The sequence below is a fragment of the Recurvomyces mirabilis genome (genome assembly GCF_035927965.1).
Source record: "Recurvomyces mirabilis strain CCFEE 5264 chromosome Unknown scaffold_12, whole genome shotgun sequence".
In the NCBI taxonomy this organism is placed as follows: Eukaryota; Fungi; Ascomycota; class Dothideomycetes; order Mycosphaerellales; family Teratosphaeriaceae; genus Recurvomyces; species Recurvomyces mirabilis.
The window spans coordinates 148799-173047 of NW_027041946.1; the positions used below are offsets into that span (position 1 = coordinate 148799).

At 53.8% G+C, this 24249-nt stretch overlaps 7 protein-coding genes across 7 annotated transcripts; 3 read left to right on the plus strand and 4 right to left on the minus strand.

The window, feature by feature from the left end:
* Positions 1-385: 385 nt before the first annotated feature.
* STU1 (suppressor of tub2 mutation) lies at positions 386-3967 on the plus strand (the record flags this gene model as incomplete). Its single annotated transcript, XM_064837772.1, has 1 exon — positions 386-3967. One exon carries the CDS (start codon positions 386-388, stop codon positions 3965-3967), a length of 3582 nt encoding a protein of 1193 aa, XP_064694476.1.
* Positions 3968-6004: 2037 nt separating this feature from the next.
* RGA2 (Rho-type gtpase-activating protein) lies at positions 6005-10104 on the plus strand (the record flags this gene model as incomplete). Its single annotated transcript, XM_064837773.1, has 5 exons — positions 6005-6100; positions 6152-6182; positions 6238-6792; positions 6857-9457; positions 9515-10104. The coding sequence occupies 5 exons, from the start codon at positions 6005-6007 to the stop codon at positions 10102-10104; spliced, it is 3873 nt and encodes a 1290-aa protein (XP_064694477.1).
* A 1770-nt stretch (positions 10105-11874) lies between these two features.
* On the minus strand, positions 11875-15303 carry LTS14_005075 (uncharacterized protein; the record flags this gene model as incomplete). The annotated part of the gene is made up of 2 exons (XM_064837774.1): positions 11875-14658; positions 14722-15303. The coding sequence occupies 2 exons, from the start codon at positions 15301-15303 to the stop codon at positions 11875-11877; spliced, it is 3366 nt and encodes a 1121-aa protein (XP_064694478.1).
* Positions 15304-15964: 661 nt separating this feature from the next.
* On the minus strand, positions 15965-18574 carry LTS14_005076 (uncharacterized protein; the record flags this gene model as incomplete). The annotated part of the gene is made up of 1 exon (XM_064837775.1): positions 15965-18574. One exon carries the CDS (start codon positions 18572-18574, stop codon positions 15965-15967), a length of 2610 nt encoding a protein of 869 aa, XP_064694479.1.
* Positions 18575-18925: 351 nt separating this feature from the next.
* SDT1 (suppressor of deletion of TFIIS) lies at positions 18926-19651 on the plus strand (the record flags this gene model as incomplete). Its single annotated transcript, XM_064837776.1, has 1 exon — positions 18926-19651. The coding sequence occupies one exon, from the start codon at positions 18926-18928 to the stop codon at positions 19649-19651; it is 726 nt and encodes a 241-aa protein (XP_064694480.1).
* A 358-nt stretch (positions 19652-20009) lies between these two features.
* AAD14 (putative aryl-alcohol dehydrogenase aad14) lies at positions 20010-21288 on the minus strand (the record flags this gene model as incomplete). Its single annotated transcript, XM_064837777.1, has 3 exons — positions 20010-20127; positions 20188-21009; positions 21074-21288. The coding sequence occupies 3 exons, from the start codon at positions 21286-21288 to the stop codon at positions 20010-20012; spliced, it is 1155 nt and encodes a 384-aa protein (XP_064694481.1).
* A 742-nt stretch (positions 21289-22030) lies between these two features.
* Positions 22031-24046, minus strand: VPS52 (Vacuolar protein sorting-associated protein 52; the record flags this gene model as incomplete). The annotated part of the gene is made up of 1 exon (XM_064837778.1): positions 22031-24046. One exon carries the CDS (start codon positions 24044-24046, stop codon positions 22031-22033), a length of 2016 nt encoding a protein of 671 aa, XP_064694482.1.
* Positions 24047-24249: the final 203 nt, after the last annotated feature.

Consider the following 24249-nt stretch of genomic DNA (forward strand, 5'->3'; position numbering starts at 1 on the left):
TAGAAGCACGCTAGCTGGGTAGAGTTTGTGGAGACGGACGAACCATCAGCAACACAGACCAGATCAGTTTATGTTGACTTCGAGAGAGCCCCTAATTGCTCATGGTCTTCATCTCGATCGCTGTCCGATACACACAGCCTTTCAGTAATATCAGATGATATCTTGGCCGTTGATATCCGAGATAGAAGTCGAAATATAAAATCGCGCATTCGACTCAATTGGGCTATAACGGTCGGCCGCTGTACGTGGCCCGTCACCGTGCATGAGGCCGTGCCCAGGACAACGGGAGGTCCAGCTCACAACAACTTACGAAACATAGAAATCGCATCTTGACGGGACATAATTCGGTAAGACATAGCAGCTACCTCGCCACGCCGCCATCATCATGGAGGCGCAAGTCGCGAACTTGCTCTCGCTCCTCAAACGACCCGCCATCTCATCGTCAACATTAGTCGAGAGCCTGAACGCGTTGAAAAGCGACATCAAGAGACATGTCGTGCCGGACCGACTTCAAGGCCAGATCTTCGAGGTGTTGCGTCTCGCCATCACACAGCAGACGTCATCGAGTCTGGCTTTGTCCGCCTGCTCGACACTCGGTCACCTGATCAAGCGGCTAAAGATTCAATCTGCAAACATCGACCAGCTGGCCCCGCGCGTGCTGCCTGCGGTACAGGAAAGATTGGGCGATCTGAAGGAACCCGTGCGCGCAGCTGCGAGCCAAGCGCTGAGTGAGCTGTACCCTTACCTGACGCAGGACATTGAGCACGTGGTAAGGGAAGAGTCGATTGGAGGCAGCAATGCGAGAGCCAAGGAGGCAGGGATGCAGTGGGTGGTGAGAATGCACAGGGAGGAGAACATGGCTTTCAAGAGTTATGTGTCACCGATGGTGGCACGGCTGGAGGACTCCGATGGGAACGTGCGGGAGGCAGCCAAGTCGGCACTGGTGGATTTGTTCTTGAATGCGCCTGATCGCGCCAAGACAGATCTGAAGAAACAGCTCAAAGCGCATGGCGTGAGACATTCAATCCAGACACAGATACTGTCGCAGATCGGCGCCGAGACCGCATCAAGGCCACAAACTGCACATGCGCACGAAGAACAGGACCTCGCAGCATCAACAAGATCACTACCCGCAACAGATCACGCAACAAAGTTCGCGCAAAGTATCATCAGCGAAGCAACTCAGCCAACACAACCGGAGATCGTGCAGATGGAGCCGCTATATGTACACTCGCGAAGCGAACTGGATGACATGTTCCGAGATATGCTACCACATTTTGAAGGCAAGGAGGATGAACACAATTGGACGCTTCGAGAGAAGTCGGTGACTAAAGTTCGACGACTCTTGACTGGAAACGCTCCGAATGAGTACCACGTCGCGTTCATGGCTGGCCTGAAGAGTGTCATAGAAGGCATTCTCAAGGTAGCCAATTCGCTTCGTACAACGATGTCCACCAATGGCTCGCAGGCTGTGCAAGACTTCGCCCGCATCCTCGGTCCAGCTCTCGACACTCACGTCGAAATTCTGCTTCAAAACTTTATCAAGACGTGTGCGAATACCAAGCCTATCGCTTTTCAGAACGGCCGTCAGACGTGCGACTCGATCTTCCAGCACTGTTCGTATCATGTCCGCATGATGCAGCACATTTGGGCGGCAGCTCAGGAGAAGAACGCTCAGGTTCGGTCATGCGTACCAGACTGGCTGAAGATCGTGCTTAAGCGGCAAGCGGGCTACAAGTCTCACTTTGAGAGTTCAGGTGGGCTAGATTTGGCCGAGAAGTGTATACGGAAAGGTCTGGACGATGCGAAACCAGCTGTGAAGGAAGGCACTCGGGCTGCTTATTGGAACCTGGCACGGACATGGTCGGAGAGGGCGGACAAGATCATGTCAAGTCTGGATGAGAAGTCAAAGACTGCGCTACAGAAGGACAGTAATAACCCAAACTCATCGCTCCACGCTTCCGTCAGCAGCATGTCTGCATCGACCTCGCGACCGGGCGGCAGCACTAGCATGGCTTTACGGGAGAAGATCGCCGAGCAAAGACGAGCAAAAGCTGCAGGCGCTTTGCCTGATCGACCAAACTCTGCCATGGCCGCCATGAGTCCATCAAAGCCCAAATCTCGAGGCGAGTTGAATCCAGCCAAGTCACACCTCCGCCATGAAACTCGAGTAGTCTCCACAGCATCCACAGCATCCGAGACGCCCTCTGAAGCAAAAGCACCAACAAGCAAGAGTCGTAGTGCGCTCATGTCGGGTCCTGTGCGCCGACCACGACGACCGGAACTTGCTCGACCACAAACAGCCGATCCGTATGCATCTCGGCAGAGACTGCGGCCAGAGACGCCATCTAATGCTACTCCAGGCAACAGTCCACCGAAAGGTACTGGCGCAAGCTCAAAGGCGTCCGTCTCATCTTCTAGTGTGGCTAGGAACCGCGCGAAAACTGCTGGACAGGATGTACTGAGTCCTAATGGGAGTCCGATGAAGCGTAGTCCTGCTGTGGTCAACGGACACTCGGTAGCGGATCGTATGCAGGATGTGCGGCCAAGCAGTAAAGGCAGCGATGACTTGACAAGTGTTCGAGAGGATGACTTCACAATGGTCTTGCCCACATCACGTTCAGCCACGTCAGCCCGAACCGCCATGAATGGAGGCTTTAAAAGACCTGCGCTGGAGCAAACAATGTCTGTCGATAGTGGCGTTCAGGCTGTGCGATCCATGGCAGAAGACGACGGCTTCACCATGGTTATACCAGCACTTGCGCACGATAATTCATCACGAGCACGCTCCCCTTTAGCTGTCCGCAGCCCCCTCAAAGCCATGTTTGAGGAGGCACGGCACCAACTTGAGCGGTCTGGATCTCCGCCTGCTCCGAGAGAACGCCTAGGTGGGATCGAGGAGGCATTGGAAGCTGGAACGGCAGCACACAGGCAAGACAGCCTGGTCAAGCCTAAGACGCCGCAGCCGGAGGAGATACAGATATACGAGGATTCCTTTCATGGTGATGCTCCGGAGAGTCTGACAGACGGCGAGAGAAAAGTTTTGTCTGAGATCCAGGTCAACGAGAACGTCCGCGTGACAAGTCCGGCACAAAGCCTGGGCTCGTCTGCCAGTCCTGCTGGTAGCCCGACACATGCACCAGAAGCACGTTCACCAGCCGTACAACCACCACAAGATCGCGCCGAAGTCTTACGGAGCCGACGACTTCTAAGCTCAGGAATCGAGCGCATCCGTACTCGTTCACTAGACGCCCATGGCTTCCGCCGCATGCAGGACCTCGCTAAAAGTCCGCTAGATATCTGGGATGGAGGCAGCAAGTACGATGAGCTCATGGCCGCATTGCTAGACTACTTGCCGGCTTTTGCTCAGGATACACGGCTCATGCAGCAACCCGCGCACAAGTCGTCTGGACTGAAAGCACAAGCGCTTGGGCTTATACGAGCACTTCTGCTGCTGCAGCGTAAGAGCGCAGCAAGCTGGCATGCCAAAGCGCTAACGACGATGTATAGCTCCATCCCTGGAGCAGAAGGCAATACCCATGTCCTCTCCGATCTCGACAAGACTATCGACGACATCACCCGCGTCGCCGCGCCAGAAGTCAGCGTCGATGCCACTCTCGCCTACCTCGAGCCCGGCCACACGAACGAGCAACCACTGCTATCTCCTAGAATTATAACAAAAGCCCTCACAACCCTCCGCCGCCTCCTGAACATCACAACCCAGCGCTCGGTACAGCTCGGCTCCGACCGCCAGCACCAACTCACAGTTCTCGCATCGAAGTACCTCGACGCCGAGGATCAGGACGTGAGGAAAGCAGACATGGAGTTCGCGAGCGAGCTGTTCGTCTTTCTCGGCGGCGAAGAAGAGCGGAAGGAATTCTGGGGCGCTTTTCGAGGTGTAGATGAGGGACGGTTGGGCCTGTTGACGTATTTCATTGCTAGGCGGACGCAGCAGGTGTCATCATGATCAAGGGAAAGGAGTTCTTTCAGGGTGAGGGTGATATGATTTTCACATACGCAGCGTGGCGTTGGAAAGGGGGAATGCTGGGACTTCTATCGTTTCTTCGTGGTTGCTCCATGCTCTCAGGAAGAGTACGCGGACATTTTTGCATGTACAAGTAGGCATCCCCAAGGAGCAAAAGCTTTGATTGTTCATGGCTACTTTCTGTACTCCCACAAGCGAGTGTCGTACACGTGATGGTTATGCCGCTACTGCGCGTAGGCTTGTTCGTTTAGCCTACGTATTTGACAGGCATGACGGGCAGCCGAGATGAGGACAAGCTATTCCTGTAGGCTCGTGGCGTTGACCATAGAAAGCTGTTGAGCTGTCTAGTAGTAAAGGCACGCGACACCTGCATACTGCTACTATCGGGGAGGAGTGTCGTGGGTTGTTTCTTGTTTACCAGCACTGTGCTCTGCCATGTCGTTCTTGCTCATCTGTCTTGCCCTCGATGTGATTGGCTGCTGGAATGCAATACTCTAGCGTAGTCCCTTTGGCGATCAAATAATAATGATCTTCATCTTTGCTCGCTTAGGCGCAGCGGTCCTTTGCGGCTGGCGTGAAGAGCGGCGCCTGCGGCGTGGAAACAAATATCTTGAATGAGGAACAATGGAGATATACAATGCTGTCGCGTTACCGCTACAGTCCTGATGGTTCAAAGCAGACCTCAGCTGATCGTAATGATGTAGCAGGGCTAAGTACGAGACTACTGTAGAACTCTTTGCCCTGACAGCTTTGTCGCTCACGAGACCAGTGAGAAGCAGTTGAAGTCGGGAGAGGGTGTGGTGATCATGTCTTGTCGTCCAATGATAAGGTATGGTTATCGTGCGGAGAATTGTTGGCGTGTCATGGTCAAGCGTCGTCGAGATTCGCTTGCAGGATCTACAACCTACAACATCAGGAGAGCTTTATTATGTCAAGCCGCCAAGTTCTTCAGGTCATCGTTATTGTGATGAGCAGATTCCAGACTCACGCCATTTTTGTCTCGTCGACCGCGTGACCGTCGAAGCGCAAAGAGAAGTTGGAGTTCGCGTTCCAGTTCTCGGGCCGGGAGAATGGGTTCGGCTGCGATTAGGACTTGTTAGTGCTCGGCAAAGGTACAGTAGCACTGCTAGTGGGTGCTGCATATAAATTGAGCAGAGCAGCCTGTTGGCAGGCCTTTTCAGGAACCATGATGAGAGTCGCACTGATATGAAGGATGATTATTGCTGCTTGCTCGTGTCTGATGGACTTCTGATCAAATGTTGGCATTGCGTAATCCAGACCACGCGGATAGAAGGAAGATGACACACAGCTCGTGGCACGACATGCAACACACACACAGTCACACACATCTCCAGTCTTTGTGCTTCCGTAAGCCTCGTTGCAGGTACGTCGTACCTTTCATCTCCTCCTTCACTGCAGCTCTGGTGCGGTGCGGTTTGCAAGAAAGAGGTTTGATCACCTTCCACCATCGGGCACGCTGAAACAGATCATCCATCAACACTACCGCGAACCCCCAATCGAATGGTTGGTAGATGGGGATCATCTTTGAATGACAGTCCCTGGTCTATGAATGGTTCGTGGCGGACTAGATTCTCGTCTAAAGTGACCTACCGTAAGCTCGCAGGTCCGTGCTATTGTTTCGTCTTGCCGGAGCCCGCTAGCTGAACCCTCGTTCCATCGCCTGACGAGTGGGTTTCCTGCTCACGTTGTCTCTGCTCTCCACTTGCTACTCTGCAGTATCGTTATTGGTGCGCTGGGTGTGTGGAAGAAATACAGTTTGTGTGTGCCTGTGATCCGCAATGGTACGGTGGATGTGACGATATCGAGGAATTACGAGGACCGCAGGCTTGACAGCGGGAGCAAGAGGCGGGAGTTTGTGTTTGGCGTCATTACGAGGATACTAACTCAGAGAGTGTGTGTCAGGTATACGTACACGGCCGCTGTCACTACCGACACTTGCTGCCGGCATTGAGTCGGCTTTGCGACAACAGACGCCCACACTTCAACTGAGCTTTCAACATGGCGGCCATGGTGATGGAGAGTCCGGGGGTGCACTATCCCGAGTCGCTGGCAGATCAGGATGATGTGGTATACCCGTGCAAGGGCTGCGGCGAGGTATGTGGCAGAGTGGACTGCTACGGTAATGGCCTCTGACGAGCTTTACAGATACTCGAGGAAGGCAAGGCATTTGAGCTTGGTTTGTGTGCATAGCATGTAAGCATATATAGCCACCAGCTGACACGATGCAATAGCTGGGAATCGATGGCATATCGACTGCTTCCGCTGCAACACTTGCGGAACCCTCCTCGACTCCGACGCTAACCTCCTCCTACTCGGCGACGGCTCCCTCATATGCAACAACTGCACCTATAGCTGCAATGCATGTGGCAACAAGATCGAAGACCTAGCCATCCTCACTGGCGATCAGGCCTTCTGCGCCAGCTGCTTTCGTTGCCGGAACTGCAAAAGAAAGATCGAAAACCTCCGTTATGCGCGGACGTCGCAAGGTATCTTCTGCATGAGCTGTCATGAGAGCTTGATGGCGAGGCGGCGGAAGAAAGCAAAGGCCGCACCACGGCAGCAGTCTGCTAGCAATGGCCCGTCCGAGAAAGCGCTACCGTCCCTGCCACCCGGTGCTGCTCCTCCGAGTGCCTTCTCACCAGAGATGGAAACACCGCCATCAGACCAATACTCCGAAGGACCCAATACCAGGTCGCCGCGACAGCAACAGCTACGACCAAGCAGAGAAATCGCGAGTAGCAGTTCTAAAAGAGATGTCTCGCCCTTGTCGGATGAGGCGCGCCGAGGTGAGCACACAAGGCGCTCCGTGGCTGAACTCCCTCATAATGGTCCGCTAACTGTGCACGATAGATGGGCCCACTTTACCTGCGAGCACGTACAGCGAGAGCCGACCGTCTAATATATCCGAGGACACAGATGATGGCGAAGAGCGCGGATTTCTGCCCATGGCATTCGATCCTACCCTTGCACCGGGTCCACCGCCGACGACCTCATCGATCGCGCGAAAGCAGGTGCCGCAGAACACCGACCGACCTTCACCACCTGTCCTCACTGAGAACAGATTGACAAGAGATTACTTTACTGGCAGGCAGTCTGGAAAGTCTGCCAGCCGAGATGCTAGGGAAGATGCAAGATCAAGGTCGCCGGCGAGATCGGTGTCCACAGAGCGTGAGCCGGATCGGAAAGTGGCAGATGCGAAGCAGAGTCCGCACATTTTCTTTCAGGAGAAGGGTAGAAGTACGAAGCGACAAGCATCAGGGACAAACACGCCCGCATCTACCGCTGCATCTCCTGCAGTGGCTGCTGGTGCGGACGGACGAGTCGAGAGGCCTAAGCCACAGCATCTGGACACGGGATCTTTCACACTTGGTCATGGCGAGGGCTTCAAATTACAAGAGGTTCCGAAGAATCGGAAGGGCAGTGATCGGAGTGTATCGAAAGGAGAAGACGGTAGGTCACCAGTCGGTATCTCGCCTGTGGATGCACAAGTGGCAGATGCGCGGCAGCCGACCGCCTCGCGATCACCTATCTCGCTGGACTCGCCAGGTTCTGGAGTCAATCCATTCGATGATCCGAAGCGCAAAGATGCAGCAGGAAGTAGTGCGCCGCCGCCACCCAAACATGCTGATAGACCTGCACGTGGAGACAGTCTTGCCGCATCCACTCTTAAGAGCAAGACATCTACACCGGAACCACGAACACCCACAAATTTGACTCCGACTATCGCATCGACTCAGCTGGCGCCAGGCCCAGCACCTGACAGAAGAGAGTCCACGTCCTCTGTACCGTATTCGTTCGTCGATGCCCAGAGCACCATCTCGAGCGACGGCAATATCAACAACATCGGGAGCCGCATCAAGTCGGGGGAGTCACCGTCTTTCAGGAGCAGCTTCGACGTAGCACCGCCGCCACGAGCCTCGAGTCGCCCAAGCGCACCCAGTGCACCGAGCAAATCTGTGGCCAATGGTGACTTCATCATGCCACGACATGCGCCGCCTCCTCCACCTACTGAGCGACACAGGAATAATGCCTCAATCAGTACGATGCAGAGCGTCGATACCAGATCAGAAGGCCAGCTATCTCCTGCAATGCGAAGTCCTGGACTGCCGAAGGCGAGCAGAGAGAGCGGCTTTTCCATGGAAGAGGAGATGGCGCGCATCTTGCGTGGCGACAAGAGAGACACCCGAGAGGATAGCAATGCGCCTCCCTCGGTACTACGTCGGGTCTCGAATGCGGTGAAGCACGGACGCAGCTTTAGCGATAGAGGTGTCAATGCTTCAGTGACTTCGCAATCACCTCCCAGCTCTACAGGACCGATCCAGATCAGCTCTCCTATGGCTTTAGGAAGTCCAAATATATCTTCTCCAACTGCTAGCGAGCCGCTAGAGCAGTTGCGCAAGCAGAATCGCAGGCAGGGACAGCGGATCGCTGAGCTCGAGGCAGAGAGGGCGACGCTTGAGGAGAGGCTCAACAACTCGGCCGAGATCAAGGCTGCGACTAGTGAGCTGCGCGAGAAGCGGAACACCATGGTGGTGCTGGACACGCAGCGAGAAATGGTAGTTGCGGAGCTTGAGAGCATGACTGCTCATCTCCAGCGAGCGAAGGAAAGCAACCAGCCTCTTGACCTGAACAGCCTCAAGTCGGACATCATGCGCGACTTTGCCGATTCGCTGCAAAAGCTCAAGGAGCAGATGAGTGGGCAGATTGAGGATTTGATGCATAAGCGGACCGAGCTGACGGACGAGATCGGGACACTGATTCAGATGAAAGACAAGGGGTTCCAAGAGTACGAATCACTTTCGAGTCGAAACGCGCAGCTACTGGAGATGAACGGCCAGCTCGTGCAGAATATCCAGGAGACCTACAAAGCCAACAAGGTGCCGAATGGAGCTGGCTCGACGAATGGACTTGGCATATATAACCCAGGGGCTAAGATGGACACCAGCGGATCGATGGACTTGCGGACCATGAACTTGATCAGCACCGACTCATCAATGCCCAACTTCCTGCAGGAAACCGAGGCAGAACCGGCGACTGTACTCACCGCTCCACAAGTCGTCAATATCCGCAAGGGCGGCCAAGCGAAAAAGTTCAACTGGCGCAAGGGAGGTGAGAAAATGGCCAAGAATGTGACCAAAGGCATCAAAGGCGCTTTCGTGGGCGAGAGCAGCGCCAGTGGTGTACGAGGCAAAGAAATCGGTGCTCCATATGGCGCTGAGATTGGAGGCGTACCATACGGACAGCATATGCAGGGTTCTGCTGCTGCTAGCCAGGCTACGGGCGGTAGTGAGCAGAACAGTCTGAAGGGCCAGACTGTGGGTCCTAACGGTGCGGCTGGGTTCGGATTCTTCTCGCAGAAGAACGGCGGGCTGAAAACGGGCCCGGGTGGGTTGGCCGGGATGAAGAATAACAGCAGTACTAACCTCGCTACGCCGGCTGCTGATCCTTCTGGTAAGTTGCATGACAGGCGATCGAGTTCTTGCATGGAGATGCTAACAGTCAATCCAGTGCTCTTCGGCTCCGAACTCGAAGCCCGCTGCGAGTTTGAGAAGCGCGTCATACCGGCCGTAGTATCCCACTGCATCGAAGAGGTTGAAGCCCGCGGCATGGAAATCGAAGGCATCTACCGCAAATCCGGCGGCAGCGGCCAAGTCAAGATCGTGCAACAGGGGTTTGAAAAGGACAGTAGCTACGACATTTCCGACCCGGATCTGGACATCCACGCCGTCACGAGCGCGCTGAAACAGTATTTCCGCCGTCTCCCGACACCACTGATTACCTACGATGTCTATGAATCTCTTCTCGAGGCCGGACAGAGCGGAGATGGCGACCGGGAGAAGCAGGCCCTTCATCTTCGGGCCGCGGTGGGTGAGTTGCCGGAACATCATAGGAATTGCTTGGAGTACCTGATCCAGCATCTGGCTCGTGTCATGAGCTATGGAGAGGAGAATCTGATGACGCCGTTGAATCTGGCGGTGGTGTTCGCGCCGACGATTATGAGGCCGTTTAGTATTGAGAGGGAGATGAGTGATATGCAGGCGCAGAGGATCGCGGTGCAGGCGCTTATTGAGTTGCATGAGAGTGTATTTGATGAGTGAAGAGGGTGATGAGAGGAGGATTGTGCTTCGTTCGTGCTTGGGTTCTGGATTGGGGTTTGGGACGGATCACTGAGGCGCATAGGGGATGGCTATAGGACGGCGTAGACGGATTTATGGGAGTTTCAGGGCCTGGGAGGGAGATATACCAAGCTTGCACTTGCTGTTCTTGACACGACGATGGTTTGAGAAGTGGCTTTTTATTAGCGATCTAGCGCCTGCTTTCTGCTTTCTGCTTTCTTTTGGCACAACGTGACGATACGGCTATGAACTGCTTTCTTTCGTGGTTGATGTAAGGCGACTTCAGATACGCAGCAAGTTGTTGCTTCCATTCAATCTCTGTTTGCCACTACATCTATTCCTCTACCGAATGTTGAACTCTTACTGCTTGTATGACGCCACTTCTCGGCAACGATAGCTCAAGCGACCCAATACCTGTCTTCTGAAAGCGTAGACGGCGACACTACTTGAGGTCACCGCAACAGACAAATGTGGGACGCCTGCTTGCCCTGCATCTCTCGCTGCTCTGGACCGAGGGAGTGCTGCTCGACGAGGAAGGTACCACAAGTGGCGTATCGGGAGCTCCTTACCGGCTGCGACATCAAGGAACAGCACCGTACTTTCTCTCCTCAATCTGTAGACTAAGCATACAATCTCATAGGTCTACCAGTCCAACCTATCCAGCATGTCCTTCCAACAAGAACTCTCTTCCTGGTTTGCGCCCCGACGTAGCGACGGAATCCCCGATCCACCTGCCATCGGCCAGAAAGCACCCCGAACGCCCAAGATACCACTGGAAAGCAACCATCCCACCGTGCTCGTCTTCCTACGACACTGCGGCTGCCCGTTTGCAGAAAAGGCATCCCTTAATCTCCGCGAAGTGGCAAGACATCACAAAGACATCTCCTTCCTAGCAATCTCCCACAGCTCGCAGGCAGCAACACATAAATGGCTCAAATCACTTCCGCAAGCTGGATCGGAGCCGTCGAATTTTCAGATCATTGTGGATGAGGAAGTAGAGGCGTATACAGCGTGGGGCCTGGGCTCGTCAAGTTATTCTCATTTCCTGTCGCCATCAGCACTTTATGCTGTGTGGAGACTCGGCAATGAGGAGGGAATATGGAACCGACCCTGTGAGAGCGGGAGTCGGTGGCAAATGTCTGGCTTCTTCGCCGTAGATCGGGATGGAGTAGTAAGATGGGGTAGGGCGGCGAGGAGTGCAGATGACATACCCTCCTTTACTGAAGCCGTGGAGGCAGTGAGTTCGTCATCTAGGCTTGCAGGAAGTGAGGCGAAGCTCTGAACATGAGGTATGCCTAAGTCAGTATCATGAGTAGACTGATACTTGTTGTAACTACCATATCTATCAACTATGTGTGTTGCTTTTCTCGTGATCAGGGAAGGACAGTGTCTACCGCACGAACAGCATCCCACGTCTTTCGCTCAAACCGCAACTGAAGAGAAATCTGGTCGTGATGGCATCGCAAAGGAGTGTATGATGTAGTGGTATCTCGCAAAACTCCAAAAACCCAGCAGAAACCGCAGGCGAACTCGAACAAGCAAACAATGCACTCCACACGTAGTTCCAGCAAGAGCACACGCAAAATGGTATATCCCATCCTATTTCCGTTGCCATGAGCACCACACCAACCAAACATGTCATTCGCTTTTTCAGATAGCTTTTGCACAGGGTATTCTTGATAGTCGAAACAATAAAAGCACGCGGGGAAGTCCAGACTCGCGGAAACAGTCACAACATCCGTCCTTTCGTCATCATTGCGGTGGCGCGATGGGCGCCGGGTATCCTGAAGATGTACTCGCTTTCGCAACAGAAGGGATCTCGGCAGTAGGTGGAGGAGCGGAGGCAGGCTCGATGGGCGCGGGGGAGGCAGTCGTGGTAGCCATAGACGTACCAGTGAGTGCGGACGTCGGCGGCACATCGCCGTTCGCCAGCTCGCCCTTGCCACTATCTGCATCGCGAGCCTTGGCATCATATCTCGGCGTCGCATCGCCGGGTGTGGCGCCCACTGAGAGGGGTGTAGATCCGTTCGTCATGCCATTCGCACTGCCACTGTGCACCATACCAAGACCGGGTATCATAGGCGTGTTCAAAGAGCTCGAAGAACCATTTCCGTTAACGCCAAAGGGAAATTTATTGTTAGCCGAATCGCCGAAGACTCCACTCAGGGAGTTGCTACTCGTGTTTGGGCGGCTGGCAGTTGTGCTGAAGCTGCCCCAGCCATTGCCATGCAAGCTGTGATGGCTGCCGCCGGTCGCCAGACCGCCGTTGGGGGCGTCATGTTCGAGGTCGACGCCAGAGTCATTCCATGGATTGCGGTAGCCAGAGTCGCGGCTTTCCATGCTCACAAGGGAGGCCTTGGAGGCATTGTTCGAAGCGTGCATGAAGAGGCTGCCAGGCGAGTTGTTCCCGTTCTTACGGCGACGGTCGATGAAGGAGGAGAAAGATGCCATGCTCGAGGGCTTGCGGAGCTTATCGAAGATGGACCGGGAGCTACCTTCTTCAGCGACAAAGCTGGCTCGAGTTGGCGAATCCGAGACAGGCGGCTCCGCGCGCTGCAGCAGCTTCGATTCAAAGTAGGGCATGTTGTCCTCGAAAGAGTCAGACTTGGGACGCGGGATAGCGCCTTTGACATCGTCGACCGCCAGGCCTTTGCTCAAGAATGGTAGCAGCAAGAAGTCGATCGCGTCCTTGAGTCCGCCGGCATTGTTGCGCGTATAGCTGAGGGTGAGCCTTTCGATCACGACCTCTCTATCGCCTTGGCGCTCCTGTTTCGGTTCCAGAACAGCGGCCTCGACCACATACTGATCCTTCAGCTTCTGCACCCTCTCCTTCATGAATTCGTCCGACCTCAACAAAACCGACAACTCCTCCGTAGCCGGAAACTCAATCTCGTGCGTCTCAGGCACCATGCCCAAGAACTCATCCACAGCCAACGGAACCTGATACTCTGGCCCGGAAACCGTAATCATATCACTCGCCTGCTCCGTCCCAGGAAATGTAACCTTACAATTCCACTTCTTTTCCAGCTCCTCGATCTCCGACATGCGTGCGACCAACTCTCGATGGTACAACCGATCAACAGGAATATGCTCAGAAACAAACTCCGCATCGACCTTCTCCACCATATCCATAATCTCCTGCTTCACCAACTCCAGGTTATCCGCGTTCCTGGCCGGCGTTCGACAGATAACATTATCGACCTTGATATCGTCGTCGTCCTTGCCGATACCGCCTCGATCCATAGCGTTGGAGAACTTGACGAAGACGGAGTACTTCTTCATGATGCGCTGGATATGCTGACCGCCGATACCAATAATACGCTTATGGTACTGATCCGGCACGTGAAAGCTGATACTTGCTGGCATTTCCAGCTCGACCAGATCCAGACCGTTCTTTGTCGCCTCGTATTGTGCGCCGCGCACATCGATGTAAAAGTTGTACTCATTGAAGCCGTCGAAGACGATCTGGACATTGCTCTGGCTCATGATCTTGTTAATCTTGCCGTTCTTCTTACCAGACACGAATTCCTTGTGCTCATTGGCAAGCTCGACCTTGACGCGGAGTGTAGACTGCGCCTTCTTCACGAACGGCAAAGTGTTTATGATCGACATGGCAGCTTTGACCGCATCGTCACTGCCATTGATGTGGAAATTGAGCTTCTCAAAAGTGATCTCGGCGCCAGAGTTGATGCAGATATCAGGCAACATGGCGCGAATGTCGGAGGGGGTTGGCTGTCGCTGCGAAGGATCCGGATGTGTGACCCACCAGGAAGCACTGTAGAACTGCCCAGCCAAGCCCATAATCTCGCGCACAGTCCGCTCGACATTTAGGATATCTGTTGCCTGAACACGCAGCACACCACTGTGATTGCCGAGCGGCGGCAGCAACACATAAGACCCATTGGCCTCGATGATCTTCCTGATCTTGTCCAGGCGCTCGAGCAGGATATAGTCCACCTTGCTGGTCGTGATCTGCACATCCTTGACAAAAGTCTTGGTGAGCATGACCAGTTCATGCAACCTCTTCTTCGCCTGCAGAATCATATCCATATTTTCACCAGTGATAATGATCTCATCTCGGCCGCGAAGTGGAATCGAGCCCGGCGGCACATACCCAAAGACGGTGGGAAACATCGGCGGAAAATAAATGGCCGTCCCAGTAGCCGATTCAATGAGCTTCACATTCCTCCTATGGCGGCCAGAAATGAGCGTATGCAGCGACAATTCAAGCCGAATGGTATCAACCTGACGCTGGAGAATCTGATCAATCATGATCAAAAGTCTCGTCTTCGCGTTCTCGCAGCTCTCCATATCGCTGTAGACATGTATTTGTAGTCTCTTGTCCATGCTCTTCTCTATTGCGCCGTTGAAGCTTGCTGACTCGGAGTCCTTTCGTCTGGATTTCGATTCGAGAAGGAAAATATCGGCTTTCGTCTTGTCCGCGACGTCGTCCATGTGGTTCAGAATATCTGCTCTGGCGCCATCCTGGCCTTTCGGAAAGACTATCTCGCGATCAATATCGATGGTTTCCCGACGCTACAATACATATGTCAGCACACCTCAATTACTTTACCACCTTACATCTCCCTCTCGACTCACCAAAGTAATGGGCGTCTCGTTCAAGACCTTCGCCCGCATCTTGTGAACAACCTCCGCCTCCCCACTGATGCACACGTTTGTCACCAATGCCGTCAAGGGCCCCCTCTGCATACCCGGAACGGGCTTCGGCTTGGAGCTCGTGACCGTAGCATGTAACCTCTCTCCACTGCCCTCACTCATCTGCTTGCACAGAGATCTCAGGTTCTCCACATTCCGAGTATGGATTGGTAACGCATGATTTGGCGTCTCGTCCGCCGCGGCGCCATCCGGATGGATCCATTTCTGGAAAGCACCGGTACTGCTGTACAAGATATCGTCCTTGTCCGGGCCGGGTAGATTGGAGTTGAAGGGAACATTGAACGAGAGGTTGACTAAATGTCCAGCAGCGATAGTAGCAGGATTGGGGCTCATAGACGCGCCGTTCATGGCCCTCTTACCGGCTACAGGCGGCGGCTGAGCTATCGACAGATCCGGGGGTAATTGTTGTTGTGGTTGTTGTGGCCCCGTCCTGCTCATGCCGAAGCCCATGGAGGGCTTGATGCCTTCCCACCCATGCCGGGCTCGGGAGGAGATATTGTGCATGACCGCCGGTCCACCCGCCCTAGACATCCACGACTGCCCAGCTGACTAACCGAGCTGGGAGTGGGAACAGTGGTGACCTCCGAATCTCGTCGTGATGAAGTGTAGTGAAGTGGTCCGTAGGTGGTAGAAGTAGAGGGAGAGTCGGTTTTCGTCAGACCGTGGCCCAGAAACGCAGCAAGACAAGCCAGATAAAACGCGTCAAGCATGAAATAACAACACCCCTCGGTCCTCTATCCTCCTCGTTAGTATCGACCGTACATGACGGGTCAGAGTCGTGATTGAAGGGTTGTGGTGGTCTGCGAGCAATAACAGCAACAGTGATCATTCCAAGTTTCCCTCAAGTCACGAGAGCTGTCGAACAATTCGTCCGAGCTTTCGCTTTCGGCTACAGTTGCAAGCAGCGCCACGGAACACAATCAAGATTTATTTGGTGTTCAAGACTGCGAGTACCAAGGTTTAGACACAAGACCTGGATTGACACGTACGTACTACGAAGTAAAGAACAAGATCAAAGCTCACTGAACACTCGAGGACATGATGGACTGTCATTTAGCAGTCAAGGATACAGCAGAACAGTAGCTATCTTCTTACAACAATCCCTCAATAATGGACCAAAGCACAAGTCGAGCGGAAGCCTAACCTCACACCTGGCCCCTTACAATCAATACCTCGCGACACTCCCTTGCCTCAAAGCCTGCATATCTACCTCGCGACCATACTGATCAACGTATCTCACAGCCTGCTGCACCTGCTGCACTTGCGGCTGCGGAGCATACCCATACATAGGCTGCTGTGGCTGACCTCCGTACTCTACTGGCGCCACACTAACAGCCCTTGTGACCTGCGGTATAGGTGGAGGCGCCATCTCATAGCTTCTATACTGCACCGGCGCCACGCTCGCTTGGCGTATATAGCCTGATGGCGGTGCGGAAGGGGCGTGCATGGCTTCTGGTCGAACGCTGTAGGCGCGTTGAATCTGCTGATAGACTGGCGAGGTGGCCTCGACACGTTGTGGTGGGGCCTGAGGTGGTGGCATTGGCTCGTAGCGTGGGATTTGCTGGTATACTGGCGATGTTCTTTCCTCTGCAGTAGGTGGTGCTGGTGGCGCCATCGAATATCGAGGCGCGTCCTGGTATGTGGGAGAAGTGGGTGCCACAGTGCTGTAGCGTACATGCTCCGACTGCTGTGGTTGGTACTCTGCCAGACGATAGCCATTGGCGTCAACATACTCGACCTCAGCCCGCTGGGGCGTTGGTGGGGGCGCCATGCGTGGGTAGTAAGGTTCGTGACGAGGGGCCGGATCGGGTGCATAGGCTACAGACATCCGGCTTGGTGCCCGCTCGTACATTGGCTGCGGTTCTGGTGCTAATGAGGCCGAAGAGGGTGCTTGTGCTGGCTCAGCAGCATAGTAGCGGTTGCCGTACTGATCTACCACAATGCGTCGTGCTTGTGGTGGAGGAGGTGGAGGAGGTGGGGCCATGATAGCCGGACTGGCAGCACGCGAGTATGTCTCGCGATACTCCTGTATCCGTGAGGGCGAAGGCGCACGTACATATTGCACACGAGGGTCTCCTTGTACCTCAGCATATCTCGGCTGCTCTACAGGCTCAGAATGTGGTGCGTGCTGGGCCGATGGATATGCTGCCGAGGCTGCTCGATATGGCCCCACAGGAGAGTAGATGCGCTGTGTGGGCGAAGGAGCTCGCTGCGCATAATGCATGCTAGCAACACGTCTGAGATCTTGCGTATCGCGCTGCACAGGTCGGTATGTACTTGGCGATGCCACACGGACTACTGCAGGCGAAGCAGGCTGTGCGTACTCATACCTTAGCCCGGATCGTGGTTGTTCGGTAATATACTGCGGTCGAAGAGGCTGAGCAAGTGAAAGCAAGTCAATCTGTGTGGGTGCTGGTCTGTATTCCGGTTGTTGCTGATACTGTGGCACGTCCGGAAGAGAACTGAACGGTGGTGGCGAGACAGGCTCATCCTTGATGTACGGCTCGCGGTGGGCAGGTGAAAGCGGCGAATGTGCAACAAGTCTGTCACGTCGCTTCTTTGTGTTCTTTAGAGGCTCAAAGTCACGCTTGCGCTTCTTATTGCGCTTCTTTCTGCCGCTGCCGGCTACACCATTGACTGGTGACGCAGTGGACGCGCGGGACTGCTGTGGAACTGACCTGTACTGCGGCCGGGTTTTGACGATTTCCGGACGACCATTAACAAGCTCCAGCTCAATACTGGGACCTTTTGCAGTGGCTAGTGGCGAAACCCGATTCGGCTGTGGCGCGGCGATGTGAGTAAGATGGTTGCGGATGACAGGCACTCGTGGTGATGGCTGGGTAGGATGTGAAAGAAGCTGGTTTGGCGTAGGCACTGTACTATCCTGTGTTATCTCACCAGGTTCGTAGTCCGAATTGTCGTCCTCGTCCAGAAGTGGTTGCGCATAGCCAGTGGCTGGACCACCTTGTCGTGAAGCTCCTACGAAAGCAGGACCTGGCGGCACGTACTCGTCGTCTTCATCGTCCTCTGGCTCGTACAAATCATCATCCTCTCCGTCATATACTTGCGCTCCTTTTCGAGGATCGTGCGGACGTATGCGTTCTGCAGAAGGGCCAGCATGTGCTAAGTGCCCAGCAGCACCGAGGCGCTCGAAGTTGGCTGTGAAAGCATCTGCAGCCCTGTCAGAGCTTTGTTCACAGGCATCATCAGACCAGGGGCTGGGAGCTCGACTGGAATAATAGTCATTCTCATCGAACGAGCTGACACTTGCTGCCTGTGTCGGCTTCAGACCAGATACTGGCTTGACACGTTCCAGCGCCGCCTTCAACACCTCATCGACCGCTACAGGCGTCAGCAGATCCGCATCAGCGTCCTTGCCGAACCGAAAATGCTTGCGCTGTTCTCCCAGGGCCTGTACATCGTGTTCGAGGCGCTGCCGCTTGATTGCTCGCTCTGCTCTTACAAGATGCTCCGACTTTTGCAGAAAGATCGGGTCAAGGCCAGCATGGGTACTTGGCACGACCTGGCCATTGGCAGATGCTGTGATCGAGGAAGCGTGGTTAGTAGCATGAGCGGCATCATTCTCTGGCGCAATCAAAGCGGCCTGAAGTTGTGCAATAGCAGTAGCAGGTAGCGTGAACTGCGGATGCGTGCCGGCAAGCACAGCATCCTGTATCCTCAACAATTGCGAGTAGAGCTCCTCATCTTCTGCGCCAGCCGGCGATGATGTGCCGTTCATGCACTGCGCATGTGCAGCGCTGGCAACGGCCGCCATCTTCGCGTGCAATAGCCCTACAGTATGAATGCACCAGCTCACGCCTCGGCCATGATGTTGTAATGGATGCACTCGCACCAGCTAGCCGTCGTGCTGAACGCGATGTGGATGAGGCAGAGAAAGGGAGATGATCTTGAGGGACAAGATGCAGGTCCGTGCATCGTGCATCGGACATCGGCCCAGTGGCGCGTGGCGACAGAGATTGGCTCACAAGAGTCACGAATCGATCTTTAATGCCGGAAGCATGTCAGTCATTACGAGATACATACCATAGATCAGGTACAAAGGCAAGCATTTCTCTTACCACTGCCGTCTTTCCCCCTCTCATACCACAACTTCACCACCGCCACCATGTCACGTCCAACCACAAATGGAATAACCAATGGCACCCCCAAGCACCGCCAACCAAAAACATTCTTCTTCGACATCGACAACTGTCTGTATCCTAAGTCATACAAGATACACGAGCAAATGGGCGAGCTGATAGACGTCTACTTCCAAAACCATCTTTCCTTGTCCGAAGCCGACGCCTGTGAGCTCCATCAACGCTACTACAAGGACTACGGCCTAGCAATTGAAGGACTAGTCCGCCACCACAAAGTCGACCCCCTAGAGTACAACGAGAAAGTCGACGATGCGTTGCCCTTAGACGATATAATAAAACCGAATCCAGGTCTCCGAAAACTACTGCAAGACATCGACCAGACGAAGGTGAAATTATGGCTATTCACAAACGCCTACATCACCCACGGCCAACGCGTAGTCAAACTCCTCGGGATCGAGGAAATGTTCGAGGGAATCACGTACTGTGACTACGGCGCCAAGGAACTTGTCTGTAAGCCACGGAGAGAAATGTACGATAAAGCTATGCGGGAATCTGGATCGAAGGATGTGAGCGAGTGTTATTTCGTTGACGATTCGGGGCTCAATGTGACAGGCGCGAAGCAGTATGGTTGGAAGGCGGCGCATTTGCTGGAGCCTGGGACGAAGGCGCCGAGGAAGCAGGCGGGTGATTGGCAGATTGAGGATTTGGAGGAGTTGAGGGAGATTTTCCCGGAGGTGTTTCGGAAAGGGTGAGAGGAAGGTGATGATGGTTGGAAGAGAGCTTTGGATGACGACGAAGTAATGCTTTGGGGACGATATCGATAATCAGATGTGCACGACTAGCCTGGTGGCCACTTAAGCCTGTGCCAGAGAACTTACAAAAGTTTCCTCACCAGTGAGAGGACCAGGCCAGGAGTAATAGTCAAGCTTCGCGACGACATAGAAGGCACTTTAGAGAGCATAAGGCTAAAGCTAAAGCTAGAAGTCGCGAGACACCACACGTGGCATGAAAGATGTTGGCTGGTTCCAATTACTGGCATCTTTCGAGTCGTCTGATTTATGTATACGTCGCAATGCCATCTCGATAACGTTTCTTCATCAAAATGGTCGATTATTCGTGCCCAATAGCCTTGCCATCTTTCACGAAAGCCAACGGCGCAGAGCCACCAAGAATGAAGCCAGCTTGTCCCGTGATGTGCGGGTTGATGCCAACAAAGTTGTTTGGGAAGCTGTACGTCACTAATGTCAGCATACTGTGAGTTTTAACAGACATGATAAGGTTGACTTACCCAGGCTCGAAAGGCACGACACCCTCCAGCTTCTCAATCTGCTTGTCGGTGAGCTTGATCTTGAGGGCTTGGATGTTGTCGTGGAGGTGTTCGATCTTCCTGCCTCCGACAATGGGAAAGACATAAGGAGTCTTGGACATGACATACGCCAACGCCACAGCCGTCACGCTCTTGATCCCATGCTCCTGCGCCACCTCCTCAAGAGCAGCACTCATTTTGACCTCATTCTCGCTCTGGCCACTACTGCCCATCATGGACCTCAACCCCTCGTTATTCTTCTTCCTCTCGTCCATCGAAGCTTTGCTCTGGAACTTGCCTCCACCAATGGCGTCCCAGGGCGCGATGGCCATGCCGAAGTGTCGACACATGGGGATGATCTCACGTTCCATATCGCGCAGCATGACGTTCCAGCGGCCTTGGTAGATACTGAAGGGTGTCTTGCCATGGGCACGAGCGTAAGTGTTGCAGGCGCTGACGATGTAGGCTGGGGTGTCAGAGATACCCAAGTACAGGACCTTGCCTTGCTTTACCACTTCGTCCAAAGAGTCCATAAGCTCCTCTACTGAGGTCGTCCAGTCCCACCAATGCACATATAAAATATCCAGGAAGTCTGTCTTGAGCTTCTTCAAGCTGTCGCGGAGGGACATCTTGAGTGATCGTTTGTCGTTGCCGCTGTAGTTGACACTGATACCTTTGCCATCGCGGTACTGGGTGTATGGAGTGGTGTACTTGGTAGCAACGACCATGAAGTCCCTATTGTTCTTCTTCTCCATCCATTCGCCGATCCAGGATTCGGATTGCTCGTTCTGGTAGTTGTTGGCACTACACGACAACCACCATCGTCAGTATATGTCACCGCGACCTCGACTTGAGCTTGTGCACTCACGTATCAATGAAGTTGCCTCCAGCCTCAAAGTACGCATCCATGAGCTTGAAAGACTGCTCCTTGCTCATGGAGCCCATAAATCCGGACCAAGCATCACCAATGCTCATGGCACCAAGCTGCAGTGGACTGACACGGATACCAGCAGAGGAAGACAAGATCCTATATCGCCCCAGCTCCGTCTTGGGCTCAGGCGCGGGCGCGAAGAGGTCCGTCATGATCACGGGGTGGACTTGGTAACGTGGTTGTTGGAGGTTCTATCGAGAGCTACAAGGCAGATACTTATGACCAGACGGTGTAAGTGGAATATACGAAGGAAGGATGGAGGCAAGGAAGGGAGGAGGACGGACTTGAGTGTGGGTGTGAGAGACTTTGTTGCTGGTGCAAAGCTACCTTGACCTTTCTCGACTATACACTAACGCCGCGGTGCCTTGCAGTAGCTCGATCAACAAGCAAAAGAATCGTGATTCGTCTTCCGTCGCGGAGGAGAAAGTGGTTTTCGGGGTTCACAGTCCGACGTGCATTATTATTGAAAGACGTCAGACCGAGTGGGGTGTCGAGCGGACGAATCACAGTGGAGTGGTTTGAACCGTCGGTCAAAGTCAAAAGGCAATTGAACTTTTGTCAGCTTCAGCAATTCTGCGGCCGCCTGCAGTCATTGAACAAGCTGATGGCCTAGTATGGCAGTAATGAGGACCCGTGTCGTCATGCAACGAGTGCATTGAGATTGCGTACTCGACTAGACTTTGTCATGTTTAGCGGCGTCGCGGCCGCCTGGAACCAATACGCGTGCGGACGAAGACTTGACCTTGTTGTACACGCGGATGGTGTAGTGCATAAACGCGCTGACTATCGCAAAGGGTCCATGGATCTCTGCATGAAGTTCCCCTTTGACTTGGTGAATGCTAGATTGCTCTTCGAAATAATGGCACCTTGGTGTTCAGGTCGCTACTGACAAACTCAAGCATCACCCTCCAACTTATCCCTGAGCTCCTCAAAATGCGACTTCAAATCATCCGCCATCTTGCCCTCAGTATCGCCCAATATCGTACATATCAGCGAGTAATTATTATACAAGAATCGCTCTCGCTTCCGCGGCTCCGCTGTCCCTTTGCTCAACTTGACTAAGAAAGCCTCGAAATCCGCTCGCAATCTGCCCAAGCTGTGTGAGATGGGCTCGTCGTCCCCGGCTTCACTGCTCAGGCTCAGGATCCCTTGGAGGAAGTTTGCAAACCGCTGAGTCAAGGGATGCGGTGCAGTACTTTGCGCGGTGGCTGGTGAAGAGGTCAAGCTCAGAGCTGAGCCTGCAGGCTTACCAGGCAGAGATGTGGTGAGCTTACGTATGCTTTCGCAGTGAGCATCGATGACCTTTTGGAAACGTGGCCAGAGTGCCATGCTAGTTGCATTGACGTAGCCTTCCATAGCTGGAATCTTGCGTCGTTGAAGCTCGAAAGCCATGTGCTGGTTCAGTCTTACGCAAATCAGGATTCCGAGGGCATCCATGCTGCCATCTACAAGCTGCTTCGTGAGCTCTTGCCCAAGTTGGAATGTAGGTGTGAACGCTTCGGTGAACTTGCGATTCGTGGCGTGAAAAGGTTGCTTGGTGAAGAACTCAGCCAGGAAGCCGTACTCAGCAGAGGCATTGTCGAGGAGTGCAATATTGTAGGCTCGAAATACAACCTCGAGGTGATGTGTACTTTTGTCCTCTTCAGCCGCAAAGGAAGGAAAAGCTGCCTCATTCCCAGAACGCAAGATATCCGCTCGCCGCCCAATCGCAAAAGCATCATGCTTTGCGCCTGCTTTCGCTGTTCGTTTCGCCGCAGAGTCCGCTGCTATTACATCTGTTTGGTCGACCACAAAGAGGCTCAGCTTGTCGAGAGAGGCTTTGTAGCGTGTGAAGTGACTCGAATAATACCACCGCATGGTATTAATATAAGCTTGCGAGATCTCCTCGGCTAGCTGAGGCTGTCGCGTCGACAAGAAGCCAAAGACGTTGCGATACCTTAAGAAAGCGCTTTGCTGTATCACTTGCGCGTTTATGCTCGGCGATCGCAATGCCTTGATCTGCGCGACCACATAATCGCGTATGCGTTCCACGGCTTTGGTCGAGACGTCGTCGATGAAAGGCCTGATGTCCTGTGCAGCCTTGATATCTTTGCCTTCCTTGGCTTTCGCGTCAATGCTCCTGATGCGCTTCTCGAACTCCTCAAGAGCTTTCACCCAGCCATCATCTACCACTCCCTCCACAATCTTTCGTACGATTGCTGGCGGTATGGCGAAAGCCTCGACCTCGGGACCTAGGACTTTCTCTACTGCTTTGCGATTTTCCAGTTTGTTGTTCAATTGCGTTGATCGATCCTGTAAGTGCTCGATCTCAGACGAGACTGCCGCCAGATCTGCCCGGAAACTGGTGAGATAATTCTCGACCGACTTCAACACTTCGTCGCATGCCAATATCGACTTGTGGAGGTCTTCGAACTTGTTCTTCTCTGATTCGAAATCTTCGATCACTGGTATATCGTGCTTTCCGGATTCGTGGTCGTCCCGTGTGATGTCTCCGTCTGCACCTTCCGCAAACTGGGTCAGGCTGAGACTACCAAACTCGACATCGATTGTGAGCTCATCAGGCTTCTTGGCCGCACCTGATGCCTCCTTCTCCGCGTGATCATCGCCTAACCGTCCTAGTATACTCGAGAGCACATTCAGTGGATCAGCCACATCCACTCCTGGCGCACTCGCCAACTCATGCTTCAGGTTGGTGCCATTTGGTATCCTCCCTGAGACCGGAAGACTCTCTGTCGAGCCTCCGAATGATGCGGCAGTCAAAGAAGAGGTCCGAGGTGCAAGACCAGGTCGACGTGGTAGTGTACTCGGGCCGAGCTGTATAGATCGTCTCGGTGCCGGTGAGAATGAGCGATTAGGGGTCGCTGCCGGCGAAGAGTGGCTCGACTGGCCAGAGAAGCGCTCCAACCACATACCAGGACTTCATTGGCCTTTGGTCGATCCTAGATTGTTGCGAATGAATGAGATGTAAGCCTGGAACATGCCTTGCCATGTGAAACGTGAGCCGCGTCGACAAGCTAAGAACCATAACGGCTAGCGCCCGTATTTACTTGCCGCACATGGTGGGGCATTTTTCCTAGACCCTCGCCTCGATGCCACTCACACATCGGAATTCA